The 15,355-nt window shown below is 40.3% G+C and overlaps 1 protein-coding gene across 3 annotated transcripts in view; it reads left to right on the top strand.

Annotated features, from left to right (window-relative positions):
* Positions 1 to 1,037: 1,037 nt before the first annotated feature.
* Positions 1,038 to 15,355, top strand: part of LOC135544554 (collagen alpha-1(XI) chain-like) — a 126,674-nt gene continuing 112,356 nt past the window's right edge. For all 3 annotated transcript variants that reach the window (XM_064972252.1, XM_064972251.1, XM_064972250.1), the window contains exon 1: positions 1,038 to 1,439. In XM_064972252.1, the coding sequence (XP_064828324.1) occupies positions 1,340 to 1,439 (100 nt within the window). In that variant the 5' untranslated portion in view covers positions 1,038 to 1,339. The remainder of the gene's footprint in view (positions 1,440 to 15,355) is intronic.

Raw genomic sequence — 15,355 nt, 5'->3', positions numbered from 1 at the left:
GGAGACTGCCCCAGCCATATGACACCTTGTACAAAAGGCCACCACATTCCAGGCATTCTCTGAAAGTGTACACACACAGCACATCTCACTTGAAGAATTGTCACCTGGATGTACACTGACTTGGAAGATATTATGCAAATGTGAGAATTACACTTTTTTTTAAGAGACTTTTGTTCGAATTCAAGTAGTGTGATTTGCCAAATGAAAGCCAATGAAATTCATACACGTAACAATGACAGAAGATACCTTCTATTCTTCCTAAATTATTATCAGGACAAACTTTTTATTTTTAATCAGTCAACACTCAAGCTACAACTATGTCAATGAATGCTAAATCACATTAATTGTAAGAGAGTAGTGTTATTGTAAAACGTGTTCCGAATGTAGATGTTATTGTGCTCTAAATATACGAATCCCATTCCACGAGCATGGCTGAAGATCTATGGCAGTGTCAAAGGATCAGATCGCCGACCCTGCGCGCTCCAGTTGTCATGCGTGTCAGAGGGACAGCTGGGGCAGGTGCATATCAGTCTTATAATGTACAGCTCATTTTGGAGTATACCTGCAACCCGTATGTATTTGATGTAGCTGTTCGATACAGTTTATACTTCACAGTGTGTCCAAAAGCCTAATTTTCTATGTTATTGTTCAAATTATTAGAATGGCTTCACATTAGCTGTAACGGGGGAAAAAACAATGTATCCCATTGAATATGAAAACAACATTTATCTCTTCTTGTCCAACACGTTTTTGTATCTCCCGCTTTAACGCCCCTTCTCAAAATAGGCAGATTTGGTTGGTAAAGGAATCGATGTTTACAATGTTAGGTCTACTCCTGAGTCCAGATTGAGGCCACGGTTTGAAGCAGAAATTTCAGCGCACGGAGAGAGGGCGTAAAACCTTCGCAAAACTTCCTCCATTCCACACCCAATGGCAAGCCCCGATCTATAAATCTAGCCCTCTGATTTGCTTTCCTGTCCTGTTCCTAGCCTGACTGACAGCCTGCAGGAAATCTTTTTTCCTCCGTCTTTAGTTCCAAGGGCTCCAGTGAGATTGTGAGGGGGCAACACTTCTGATCAGAGGCTCAACAGCGCAGGGCAGTTTCTTCAGAGGAGCGAAGAGGAAGAGTGCGCGAGAGAGGGTGCCCCATCCTTCACACAAACTGGAGGAATCCACACTCCAACACTAATGGCTGTTTGAGAAAATAATAATTTCCCCCCTCTCTCTTTCTCTGGGACTTTTGGCTACTAGTTCTCTCCTAATCAGAAATTGTCACAAGTATTTTTTCAGTTGCTCTTGAAAAATTAATTCGCCTTTGCCGTGGACGTCCCTGGCGACCATGGATACCCATATAAGATGGAAAGTAAAACGGAGGATAACGGACGCGCAAATCACTTTAGCAATAATTCTACTTTTTGTCACATCGCAAGCCAGTTCAGGTAAGATCCCTTTCGGACACCGCAGCCTGAATTTTTTTGCAGGCTATTGCTGCTTAGCACTTTTTGTCCCGTCGTCTGTTTTAGACAGTAAAATGTTCTCATGTGCAACAAGTCCCTATCATACCCTTGTGTTCCTGTAGCAGCAGCATTTGTACGCCTCTCTAAAAACGTGCTTTAGTTGTCTGGTTTCTGGAATGTGGTCCACATTATTGGTGTCATAAACTGAAATGACCGGGGGCCCGGTCAAGGATTTTAAATGGCACTGGTGCTTGTTCGCATACTTTGTCCTGCATAGTTCTCTCCAGTTTGTTGTCAAAGTTTATCGATTTGTTAAGACCCGATGCATAGAGGACTGCAGCGCCAAAGGATAACTCATTTTCCATGAACTTGTGCCAAAAGTTTTCTCTCATCCATTCAGATGAATTTCGCTGCCTCCGGCGATGGATTTGTGCACTCTGAAAGATGGGGTCATCTATAGACATCTATAGTGCTACTTCTGATGCACATAATTTTGCATACATTATTAGTGTCTTTAAAACTTTATTGTGTTGGGCGCACATAGGCTACACGTTGCCATGGGGTTTGTAGGCCTACTTTATAGATATATAGAGTATACCTTTTATTCCCTGCCTAGTGTTGAGTTGATCAACCTGGAAACAATGTCCCGTATCACTTTTTATGGCACGATATCATCTTTCTTTTTTAGGCCTACTTTTTATGTAGCATAACTGGAAAAAACATTAAGCAGTTTTTGTGGATATGATATCAAAAAGGTAGTAATTGCCTTAGTTTTCGTATATGGCAACATTTTGGCTTAAGTTGGTATTTTAAACTTGACGACAAGGACATCCAACACTGTCCTCCAGATTCCCCACATGAAACAGTAAGTCAAAGGGGTATTTATTTAATGAGAGACAGAATGGAGCTCAGCTCTCTTGAGAGGGCGTGCCCGTCCATCGTCTGAAGTAGCAGGGTGGAGCCTATGGATGCGCGTGGACTTTTCTGACATACCTCATAACCGCTATAACAGTGCAATGTCTCTGTGAAATCTTCAAGGTTATTTAAAAAAAAACATCCCATAAATATTTGTCTGGCAATCCTCCAGCATTCCAGCTGTCTGTTTTATTTGCCCTGTGATGACAAAACAAGGTTATTTAGGATCACTTGTAACCTAAACTGTTTTTTGAAAACAGTGTGCCTGTGAACCTATATGGTTTTGCAATCATGCTGTTTTTACGCTGCTTTTCAACACCCTTATTAGATGTCATCACTTTTGGAAATGAATTGTATGAGTTAGGAATGAATGGGATTCATGATATCCTCATTGGTTTTGGTTTTTGGGTTTGTCAATGGTTATTTGGACATTTGCTTATCAGGGTTAGGCAAAGGAGGTGCTTAAACCGCTTCACCTTGAGTGATTTGTAAGGGCTCTGGCTGAGAGTTTTCCTTATGCGAGGGAGGATACTTCATTTTTCTCAATTTCTAACAGGTATGAATACAGAAGTTAATCACGCAGCTGACCAAATTACGCAAGATTTGACTTCTGGGCTAACAGAGATTACATGTAGCTAGGTGAAGGACGGGGGTCCGAGCCATGGACAGGAGCAGTGGGGTGGGAGTATGAGTCAGGCCAAGACCTAGTGGCCTGGCCTACATATATTCTTAGCTCACTGGGCTGCCTGGCATGGTAGGTAGCCTAAGACTGAATGGTGCTACATTGGAGCTCTCAGTCAGTCAACCAGCTGGGTCAACCAGCCAGCCAGTCAGTCAGCCAGTCAAAAGGCTGTTAGATAAACAGATAGCCTGGTCTGTTCTCTCCACATACCTCAAAGGAGGAGGCAGAAAAAACACACATCTGAGCTGAAGATGCGGCGAGCTGGAGTGGATTCAATTAAATTCCCTATTTGACTGGAATTTGATAACCTAATTTGATTTCCAGTCAACCTAAGTTGCATGGACGTGCACAGACATGTCAGAGTGGTGTGCTAATGATGGAAACAAATTCATATTCATGTGAATTATCAATGCAGACTGATAGTTGATTATTGCCTTTTGGGTTACACAAGGGGTTGGCCTTGAACTTTTTCCCTGTAAAAGAAATGGCCAGGTCTCTCTCTTGCAAAAGAGGTCTTCTGTTTTCAAATCAACCTGGTAAATTAATGGTAAAAAAAATTCGAGGGCTTTGGTTTTGTCATTGGTTATATGTGATTGACCAAACCATACCCAGTTCCTTGCAATTAATTATATATACACTAAATGACTGACAGGAGGCGCTGTTTTGAAGCTACCACACCTCCATTATTCTAGAAACCAGGTTTGCCAGGTTTATTCTATTCCAGACACCTTAATGCATACCTTTAAATTATATTATGTAAGCTAAACATACGAATAAAAAAAATATAGATACTTTTTTCCCATTAAAGTATAGTTTTTAGAAAGTACTAATTTTACTGTCCCCACTACAACAATAAATACTTAAATACATGTAAATTTGTCCTTGAAACATTAAAAATGATATACTTTAGAATTCCATTCATTCCAAGGGAGTACTGCTTTTCTGAGGAGTGCCAATATGGCCACTCAATGGCCAAAACATAGCATCGACATTACAAGGTTCATATACATCATTAGTTCCGAGTCATGTCAGAATAGCTCCAGATGACTGGAGAGTTGGACTGGAGTTTTACTAGGATTATAGGGCGTTGGACAGAACTCACTATGAAGCTGCTGGCTGCTGGCTTTAATCAGCTCTTAAAGACCAACAGAAGAAAACAACCAGAGTTAAATGATTGCCTGTGATGCTGCAACACTTCCAGAAACCAGTATACATGCAAGTATGAGTGAAGTTTTAATAACTCGGTATTGGCTAGCAAGAGCCTTATTTCATTGCTATTGTTGCCAATGTCACCCTAAGCAGTTTTTTATCCAAAAATGTAACCAACAATCATGAAAATATTTATTTTACAGGAAATAAGCATAATACATATTCTAATAACTTTTAAACTGTAACATACATAGTGTGTAACAGCTGTTGAATTCCACCAGATTACCTGATTAACAGGTTACAGTGCAACAAAACACCCCCGTATCAAGATCAGACAGGTCTCGACTAGGTTTGCACATTTTGGGGAATATTCAGAGGTAGAAACTTTCTGTGGGAATTAACCAGAATATATGGGAATTAACGGAAAAAAATGTGAATTAACGGAAATATATGAAAATTAATACAATTTAAATGTAGATGTTTTTTTGCATTTTTGCATATATTTGCCATATCATAAGGAGACAGAAACATACAGTGCCTGACAAAAGTTTTCACCCCCCTTGGTGTTTTTCCTATTTTGTTGTATTACTACTTGTAATTTAAATATATTTTTATTTGGATTTCATGTAATGGACATACACAAAATAGTCCAAATTGGTGAAGTAAAATGATTAAAAATAATAATAATAATAAACGGAGAAGTGTTGCGTACATATGTATTCACCCCCTTTGCTATGAAGTCCCTAAATTAGATCTGGTGCAACCAATTACATTAAGAAGTCACATAGTTAGTTAATATAAGACCATCTGTGTGCAATCTAAGTGTCACATGATCTGTCACATGATCTCAGTATATATACACCTGTTCTGAAAGGCCCCAGAGTCTGCAACACCACCAAGCAAGCGGCACTATGAAGACCAAGGAGCTCTCCAAACAGGTCAGGGACAAAGTTATGGAGAAGTACAGATCAGGGTTGGGTTATAAAAATATATACCTGAAACTTCGAACATCCCACAGAGCACCATTAAATCCATTATTAAAAAATGTAAAGAATATGGCACCACAACAAACTTGCCAAAAGAGGGCCTCCCACCAAAACTCACGGACCAGGCAAGGAGGGTATTAATCAGAGAGGCAATAAAGAGACCAAAGATAACCTGAAGGAGTTGCAAAGCTCCACAGCGGAGATTGGAGCATCAGTCCATAGGACCACTTTAAGCCGTACACTCCACAGAGCTGGGCTTTACTGAAGAGTTGCCTAAAAAAAATAAGCATACATGTTTGGTGTTCGCCAAAAGGCTTGTGGGAGACTCCCCAAACATATGGAAGAAGGTACTCTGGTCAGATGAGACTAAAATTTATCTTTTTGGCCACCAAGGAAACCACTGTGTTTGGCGCAAACCCAACACCTCTCATCACCCCGAGAGCACCTTCCTGATGCTGCCACCACCATGCTATGGGGATATTTTTCATTGTCAGGGACTGAGAAACTATTTGAAGGAATGATGGATGCCGCTAAATACAGGGAAATTCTTGAGAGAAACCTGTTTCAGTCTTCCAGAGATTTGAGACTGGGACGGAGATTCACCTTCCAGCAGGACAATGACCCTAAGTATACTGCTAAAACAACACCCGTTTGGTTTAAGGGGAAACATTTAAATGTCTTGGAATGGCCTAGTCGAAGCCTAGACCTCAATCCAATTGAGAATCTGTGGCATGACTTAAAGATTGCTGTACACCAGCAGAACCCATCCAACTTGAAGGAGCTAGAGCAGTTTTGCTTTAAAGATGGGCAAAAGTCCCAGTGGCTAGATGTGCCTAAAGAGAAAATACCCGAAGAGACTTGCAGCTGTAATTGCCGCAAAAGGTGGCTGTAGAAAGTATTGACTTTGGGGGGTGAATATTTATGCACGCTCAAGTTTTCAATTTTTTTGTCTTATTTATTTTTTGTTTCACAATAAAACATATTTTGCATCTTTAAAGTGGTAGGCATTTTGTGTAAATCAAATGATACAACCCCCCCCCCAAAAAATATATTTTAATTCAAGGTTGTAAGACAACAAAATAGAAAAAATGCCAAGGGGGGTGAATACTTTCGCAAGCCACTGTAAACCTTTTACCTTATCATAAGTAGACATAATTGCATATGATTACATCCTTCCAATATAAAAACAATGATTTAGTAACAAATTAAACTTTAATTAAATGAGTTGACTCTTCACATGGGATGATTTCCATGAACAACAAAAGAAAGGGAATATTGAATGATCCCAATGATCCATTGCATCTCCCAAAAACATTTTCAACAGAAATTAAAGCTTTGGTTGTCTTCCTCTCAGGGTTCCATGTCTTCTCCTAGGACCTCGTCAATGTCCACCTCTTGAAAATCAGACTCAGGCCTCATCTTCACTGTCACTTTCCAACCTTGTTGAGGATGGCTCATTGTCAGGCTCAAAAATCCTCACATTTGCCAAGATGGCCACCAATTTTTAACCCTTTTGGTTTAGCCTGTGGCGCGATTTGGTCTTTCCCAAATAAGGACCAGTTACACGTTGGTGGGATTTGGAGGATGATGGAGGCAACAGGGGAAAGAGCCTCAGATCCACAAAGTCTCTTCCACCAGTTGGCTGATCAGATATGTTGGAACAACTGCCATATTGCATCTCCATTCCAAAGCACTTGCTTGGAAGTGTACTTCGCCAGTCTGCCAAGAACCTTGCCCTCATCCAGGCCAAGTTGGCGAGACACGGTAGTGATGACACAATAGGCCTGGTTGATCTCTGCACCAGACATGATGCTTTTGCCAACCTTTATTGGGGTGTGCTGCTTCATGTATGGGCTTCAGGCAGAAGTTTTCATGCTTTTTGATGTATTTCAGAACTGCAGTTTTCTCTGCTTGAAGCAACAGTGCAGCATCTGTAAGCAGAGTCTGAACATCAGACAGGATGACATTGTCTCCCCCAATCCGTGCAATGGCTACTGCTATAGGTTTCAGGAGTTTCAGGCTGCTTACCACTCTCTCCCAAAATACATCATCCAGGAGGATCCTCTTGATGGGGCTGTCCATATCGGTATACTGTGATATGGCAATTTCGTGGAGAGACTCCTTCCCCTCCAGGAGTCTGTCAAACATGAAGACAACACCACCCTAATGGGTGTTGCTGGGCATCTTCAATGTGGTGCTCTTATTCTTCTTACTTTGCTTGGTGAGGTAGATTGCTAATATAACTTGATGCCCCTTCACATACCTAACCATTTCCTTGGCTCTCTTGTAGAGTGTATCCATTGTTTTCAGTGCCATGATGTCTTTGAGAAGCAGATTCAATGCATGAGCAGCACAGCCAATGGATGTGATGTGAGGGTAGGACCAAGCAGCCTTCATGTTTGCAGCATTGTCTGTCACCAGTGCAAATACCTTCTATGGTCCAACGTCATTGTTGACTGCCTTCAGCTCATCTGCAATGTAGAGACCGGTGTGTCTGTTGTCCCATGTGTCTGTGCTCTTGTAGAATACTGGTTGAGGGGTGTAGATGATGTAGTAAATTATTCCTTGCCAACGAACATTTCGACCACCCATCAGAGATGATTACAATACAGTCTGCTTTCTCTAGGATTTGCTTTGACTGTCACTTGAACTCTGTTGAACTCTGCATCCAGCAAATTAGTAGATAAAACATGTCTGTTTGGAAGGGTGTATGCTGGGCGAAGAACATTCAGAAATCTCTTCCAATACACATTGCCTGTGAGAATCGGAGTTGAACCAGTTGCATACACAGCTTGAGCAAGACCTTCATCAGCATTTCTCTGACTACGTTCCTCTATTGAGTCAAAAAAACTTCTGATTCCAGGAGGACCATGAGCTGTTGCTATTGATAAGGTGTCTGATTCATCATTTTCACCTCGAATAGAAGTAGAGGGACTTTTATCAAGAGGTTGCTTGTTGTGAGCGATGAGGGAACTTTATGCAATTGGCCAGATGATACTGCGTCTTTGTTGCATTCTTCACATCTGATTTGGCACAGTATTTGCAAATGTACACAGCTTTTCCTTCTATATTAGCTGCAGTGAAATGTCTCCACACATCAGATAGTGCCCGTGGCGTTTTGCTGTAAAGATTTGTAAAAACAAATTGGAAGGAAAAAAGGTTTAGCATAAATAAAATCGAATTACCTTTATTTACAGAACAAAGTACATCAATTCGTAGTCAAGAGCTCTGAAAAAGGTAATGTAGTGTTGACGTGTAAAGGGAAATGCATCAACTCTGGTGTCGCTCAAGCAGTCAAATAGAGTAACGTTTCAATCCTTAGTAACGCCAAGGTGTGGAGTCATCCAGGCCAGTTTCATCTTCAAACATCCTTTTCTCTTTCTCAGCTTCTGGTCATCAGCTGTCAGATATAAAACACAGTGTTAGTAGTGTGTTAGACAACTCTGTTCTTGGAAAGCAACTCAGTGTGTCGGTTCTTTCCAGCACTGCAGTAGCACACTTGCTTCAGCTAATCTTAGACCAGACTTAAGACTTGGTTCTTTGAATGTGTGTTAAGTGATGGGCTGTAGCAAAAGCCTGCACACAGTAACTCTCCGGGACCAGAGTTGGAGAACCTTGGTTTGAACTTACAATATATTGCTGCAGAGTAAGTGTGCATAGGGAATAAAACAATATGGTGGAAAATGCAACAATTGAATGGCCAAAACCAAGGGGTGCAATACTGTCGACCAACCACAAGATTTTGCTAAATACACATGAATGTAAAGCAAGGTCAACAGGAGTCAATGAACTAAACATAAAGTCAAACATTCAATAGCTAGCTAGCTAACTATGTATGAAATCATTTTTGCGAACTCTGTTAGACTGGGCCAAAAGACAGGAGCCCAGTGCCAAATAGGTAGTGTAGAGAAATGTGATTCTCGTTAACTAGCTAGCAACAACCCTAAATTCCTGCTACACACAAACTAGCTAGCTACCTATTAAATATTTTTATTCATCCCTGCTAGTAAGTTGATGTTAGCTAACGTTAGCTACAACTGGAGCTAGCCAAAAGTTAGCTGGCTAGTTAGCTAGCTCTCTTCATTCAGCTCGATAGCAAATAATTGAAATGTACAGCAAACATTAGATGTTCAGACATTAGACCTACTGTACACTCTTAGAAAAAAGGGTTCCAAAAGGGTTTTATTTGCGGATGGATAGGCTTCTAAAAATAAACATTCTGAAGAACCCTTTTTAGAAGACAATGGTTCTTTGTAAGGCAAAGGGTTCAACCTAGAACCTTTAACACCTAATAACAATTTTTAGATGGCAAGTAGGATTCTTTGAATGGTAAGAAGGGTTCTACACTGAACCATATATAATATTTCCCAGCCTGCTGTATTCACAGGGCGATTGTCAGAATTGTTTTTTTTACTGTAGTATCTGTGTTTTTGCATGTACATTGATTTGTTGATCAGTTTTATGCTACAGAAAGATAAATAACATACCGTTTTCTAAACTAATCCAATCTGTTAATAGTTGGATTTATTGCATCCCCTACTGACATGATTGTTCCAGTTTAGATGATTGAGGTAGTCTCAGTATATCCTACTTTGGCAGTCATTCTGAATGCAGGTTGCGGGTGATCAACAATTCCACTTGTTGGATAGCCTAACTCTGTCTGGATTACTTGGTGTGATTACTGTAAACTGTCAGATGTGGACCTGGATTCAGTGCTGCTATGTATCAGAATCTGACATAAAATCTGACACATTTCTAGCTGATACTTTCGACACTCCACTATTCAGGTCCGGAACGTTTGATGTCAAGATGAAATGACACTGCAAGACACACATTGATTACAGGTAATTTTAGGCAGTGTTAGGGTACATGAGAAAATGGTCAGATTTATAACTTGTGAAAGCTGTGTTGTATCAGGGCAGACAAATGTTATAGTTAGCTGGTAACTCAAACTAATGACTCCAGGTTCTCCAGGGGGTTCAGCAGTAAAGAACACATTATCATGACCTAACTCTTTCAGAGACATCCATCCAGAAAACCTCTGGTTCTGATCAGGCTTACTCATCATCCCCTACTGTAGACTGGTCCCAGATCTGTTTGCACTGTCTTGCCAACTCATGGCCATGGGAGTTGGTAAGACAGTACAAACAGATCTGGGATCAAGCTAGACTTCACCTACACAGTGGAACTACTGCATCATCGTCTATCTCCAGACTAGAGGATTCTAGATGTCTGTCTGTGATTGCTCACTTACACATGCAACATCGTCTACATGGCAGAATCTAGGCCTATCGGTTTACCACGTTGTTGATTTTTACGTTTTCAACACAGCGTAACAAATTAAAAGCAATGTGTTGAGTAATATCATTCCAATATCAACACAGCTTTGGAGTAGCCTCAAGAAGGCACCATTCTCCACTGAAATTATATAAATGAGTTGCGATATGAAACACTTTTTATGATTAGGCATACTGTACAAATGAACACTTTAACACTCACACATGATAACTCTTTACTGATAATAATGTAAAGATTTAATAATTTACATATAATTAATAAGGGGTGTGTTGTTTCCTGTGGCTATTGGTTTGTACCATTTACTGGTATTGGCCTTTCTTTTGTTTTGAAATATTTGCAGTAAATACCCATATGTCTTGTTTTCCTTTTCTCTTTCCAAATTGGATCCGGTACATTTTTTTTACACAAGCCTTAGGTCAATACAATCCAGTTGTAATTGTGTGGTGGTTTAATACAACATTTAGTTGTCCTAGAACTCTTAGCAAACAGAAAGTCCCTGGCCTAAACCTCATCAAAGATGGTGACAATGACAAGGAGAGAACAAAACAGAACCGTTCTCACAACTATCAAGACCTACGCTTTCTATAATGAAGTCATTTGAACTGTACAAGGATCAGATATATAATGACACAAATGTATTTCTACTAACGTTAATCCCACGTGTCATCAGAGGTAGAGATTGACCTCAGTTCAATGTTTATAGAGTTTATTTATGACCAGGTTATCTTGTCTTGGCATAAATGAGAGTACAGAGAGAAAGTCTGGTAATAACTTGAGACACAGGTGTCTGGGTAGAGCTGGGTAATATGGACAAAATCCATATTGCGATGATTTGCCTCAATTGATGCGATATGGATAAATAGAATGATACATTTATAACATTAATGTGCACCATATTTTAAAATGATCCTTTAAACTACTGTTACTAGGTTGATGGTTGTAGCCATCAATTGTCCAATTAACAATTTCCCATATTAGCAAACCTATTTAATCTCAATTTCAAACTGCACCTTTCTCTAGTACAGGCTACTTATCGTAATAAACAATAACTGCAGAAGGCCTGCGTTAAGTGATTGGCATGGTCGGTGTCGATAATCTTTGGTTTTATCATCCCAGTTCTAGCCCTGGGTGTGGTGGGTGGAGTCAGTTAAAGTTTGAGGATCATGACCTTCAGGTGACCAGCGCTGCCAGATTTACAGTTTCAGAGCCTGAGGAAAGGAATGTCTGCTTTCGGATCGACCAGTGGTTGAACTACTATTCCTGGTTTTACTTAACTGGGGTGAGTTAACCATTGCCTAGTGCTAAATATGATTTTTGTGCTTTTGCATTGGCTGCTTAGGACATGAGAGGCGCATACTGTAAATAAAGACAAAGAGGTGCATTTTCGGTACTTTGTCGACCTGCATGACATGATTAACAGGCACAAAAAAGTCTGGAATGTTTTGCTTTTGGAAAACCATGCCCATTCTCACTTTGATGACATTTTCAAGAACTAAAAACAAAGAAGGTAGAATATACTTTAAAGGCCCAGTTTTGGATTTTCATGTGTTTGATATATACAGTATTTCCACACTATGTGGTTGGAATAATACTGTGAAATTGTGAAAATAATGATAATGCCCTTTTAGTGTAAGAGCTGTTTGAAAAGACCCCCTGAAATGTCTGCCTGTTTTGGTGGGATGGAGTTTTGGCTAATTTTGGTTAATTAGTTAATTGAACAATAAGAAAGAGAGTTCAAACCTCTCTACCAATAACAGCTCGTTTTCAGTTCTCCCCTTCCCACTCAGACCACTCCCAGACAGACCTAGGAAAATTCTTGCTTGAGAAATTGCTCTTTGCTAAGAAGCTTTTTTTGTTTATTTTTGTACTTAATTGCTTGCTACACATAAATTATTTGATTTTGAGATAAAAAAAATGGCTGCATTTGGGCATTTAGTGGTTGAAACATGGGTGATAAATAGCTGACTTACTGACTCCAGCTAGCTGACTCTGTCTTTATCTAGATCTTGATTTAAAGAACTTTAATTCCTTGAGCTCTATGAGGTCATTTTTATTTGACTCTCTTTGGGAAGTTGTTGCTGTATTAGCCATCTGGCTGCCTTGTTCACTGCTTCCACAAAGTCCCCCAGCAGAATCAATGGAACCTTTTCACAAAGCTTCAAACACATTTCAGTGTTTTGGTCTTTTTTTTTCTAAATGGTTTGTTATAATTAATTAAGTAAAGGTTGTTGTCTGCGTCAATAGGAATCATTCCCCTAGGTCTGGAACTGTCAAACTGCTTTATTCATCAAAAATACTGCAATAACATTCCTTGAATATCTTGGCAAAAATGAAAACGTGGGTGGATCGGGGCCAAAGCCACACACTACTCGATATGTAAATGTTGACTATACTGCTTGTTGTTTTCGGTCTGAAAGGGACTATGGGTAATGGAGTCTTTGTTATCTTATGATTCATGGAGTTTCTCCAATATTTAACGTTTTTATCCATTTGTTCTTGATTAAAAAGTAACGGGAGAATACTTGTTGTTTCACTGTGTGCTCGTTCAGCATCTGGATCCGATAAGCCCCATTTTGCCTTCTGCTGAACTTTTAAAAAAGGGGGACAAAGACGTTCCAGAAGTTTTTATCCCACTGCTGGTGGAACAAGGCACTATGCAATAAAATACTGTTGAATTTTTCTCAAGAAAAGTTCACCATTTGTACCTCACTGGTTTTAGGCTTTTCACTGGAAATATACCTGCATCACATTAGGTGAGAGGCTTTGGAAACGGTGTGAATTTCATAGCAGCGAGGTTTGGAGCAAAGCAAAGCAACCTGGGTCATTAAAAGGTTATTTTTATGTAAAGGTTGACTTTACTATGGGGTTCAAAGGTCAGATACAGCTGGGCTGCATCTGTTTTCTGTCCTCCCGCCCTCCATCCTCCATCCTCTCGGGTTCCACTCGGTTCCCTTCGACGTTCATTTGGAAAGGTTCCTCGACAAAAGGAAGTTTCCATGATAGGTTTCTATCACATTCCCCCTGATGCCATGCGTGTGTGTTGTATGAAAGGAGTCGGCAAGGCTGTTACTAATTGATGCAGTATGTTCATGATCAAGCCTTTCAATGGCCATGGCCTCTCAACCTGGTGTTGTAATGGGAAAATCCGGGACTGTTCTATTTTGACTGCAATATTTTGAAACACAGACACAGACTCCAGACTGATGGCATTTGAGCATTGCAATCAAGTTATAAAAACATAGCCATGAAACCCAAAATGGAGGACATTCCTTTCAATCCCCAAATCCAACCCCATCATTATTAGCCATTGTTTGTCCCTTCTGAGCAAACGCAGACACACTTCTGCCCAAGCTTTTCAATGACTATATTCTTGTCCCCTGATATGGGAAATCGTTTTGGGGTCTGCAGTTCTACTGAATCAGATAAGTAGTGGTTGTGTGGAGTCAAAATGGCTGTGTGTGTGTGTGTCTATCACCGTGGTGCAGGGGAAAGAATCTGAGTTAGCTGGACTGTAAGCAGTGACCCTGCAATCTCATGAGCCACTTCAGACTGTGCGTGCAGCCATTAGGGGGTTTAACTGAACAGACCGGCTGGTTGAGCAGTTCATGTTTTAGTTTATGACCCCTAGCCTCCAACCAGCTCCATCCAATGCCTGATCAACAGCAAAGACTGACACATTCTTCTTTCTCCTCATTCACATGCCACTTGGCTTTTTATATCTGTGCAGATGACGGAATGAGATGGGTGATAAAATAATATTTCTGGTCAGAAGTTTGACCCTCTCTTTGTCAGATTGAAGGATATCCTTTGTATGACACTCATGTCGTGAAGATTTCAGTGCCGTGTTAGTGACACTGCCCCAAAGGACCATGGGACATCTTATCTTCCCACGATGCATCTGGATGGGCCAGAGAGACTATGGTTGGGCTTGGTCATGAGCCTCTATTGAAATAGCGAAAATAGGCTATTATTTTGATTTCATAGAGAAAAGTAGAGTTGCTTCATATATATTCTGTCTCAGATAATTAAGTCAAGACGCTGTTGGTTTAAGTTGACAACCCATAGCTCCAATAATGGTTGTAGGGATGTTAGTCTTTTCATCAGTGTTTCTTTCAAGTAAATGTCTGTTTGTGTTTTCCGAAGATGTTCCACCTTGCCAGTGTAGGGCTTAAAATGTCATGATAGTATGCTCTTGCAGTTGGTAGACTAGTGTCATCGACTATGCCAGTTTTCACTCAACACCACCTTTATACACTGTAAGAACAGAAGTGTTATACCATTGAGCTATTGTCCAGCCAAAATAATTGGGCATTCAGCTCAGCTCTCCAGGACAGCAGTACTGTTCTCCATCAGGGGTTATTATAATGATTGAGCATGGAAAGCAATGCAATGAGTCATCCTTTCCAACCCTAGTCCCCCATTCCCAGTCAGCCCTAGCCTCAGTCCTAGCCACAGTCTGGGCATCAGAACTACTGACTGAAGTGTTTTACGGGGTAATAGCATGATTCCCTTCTCTGGTAGCTAGCTCCACTCCAGAAACCTGCAGTGGGGGTTTGTGCCGTTTAAGATTAGGGCATTTTTTTTAGAATCATTGCCTTCCCACTGGGCACAGACATTAGTTCAACGTCTCGTTTTATTTACATTTGTTTGAGTTCTCAAATCACATGAATTCAATGTGAAATCGACAGAAAATGTCACCATGTCATTGATTTTAGTTCAAAGTTTTCCACGTTGATTGAACTTCATCACATTTATTTTTGTCAGTTGAAATTGTCCACTTGGTTATTTCTATTACAGTGTATTGGATGACTGTCATTCATATTCCATTCACCCAGCTCAATGTAACATCGATAGGTTTAGGCTACTAC

Source organism: Oncorhynchus masou, chromosome 8 (genome assembly GCF_036934945.1).
Source record: "Oncorhynchus masou masou isolate Uvic2021 chromosome 8, UVic_Omas_1.1, whole genome shotgun sequence".
Classification (NCBI taxonomy): Eukaryota; Metazoa; Chordata; class Actinopteri; order Salmoniformes; family Salmonidae; genus Oncorhynchus; species Oncorhynchus masou.
This window is presented reverse-complemented; position numbering and strand designations above follow the sequence as displayed.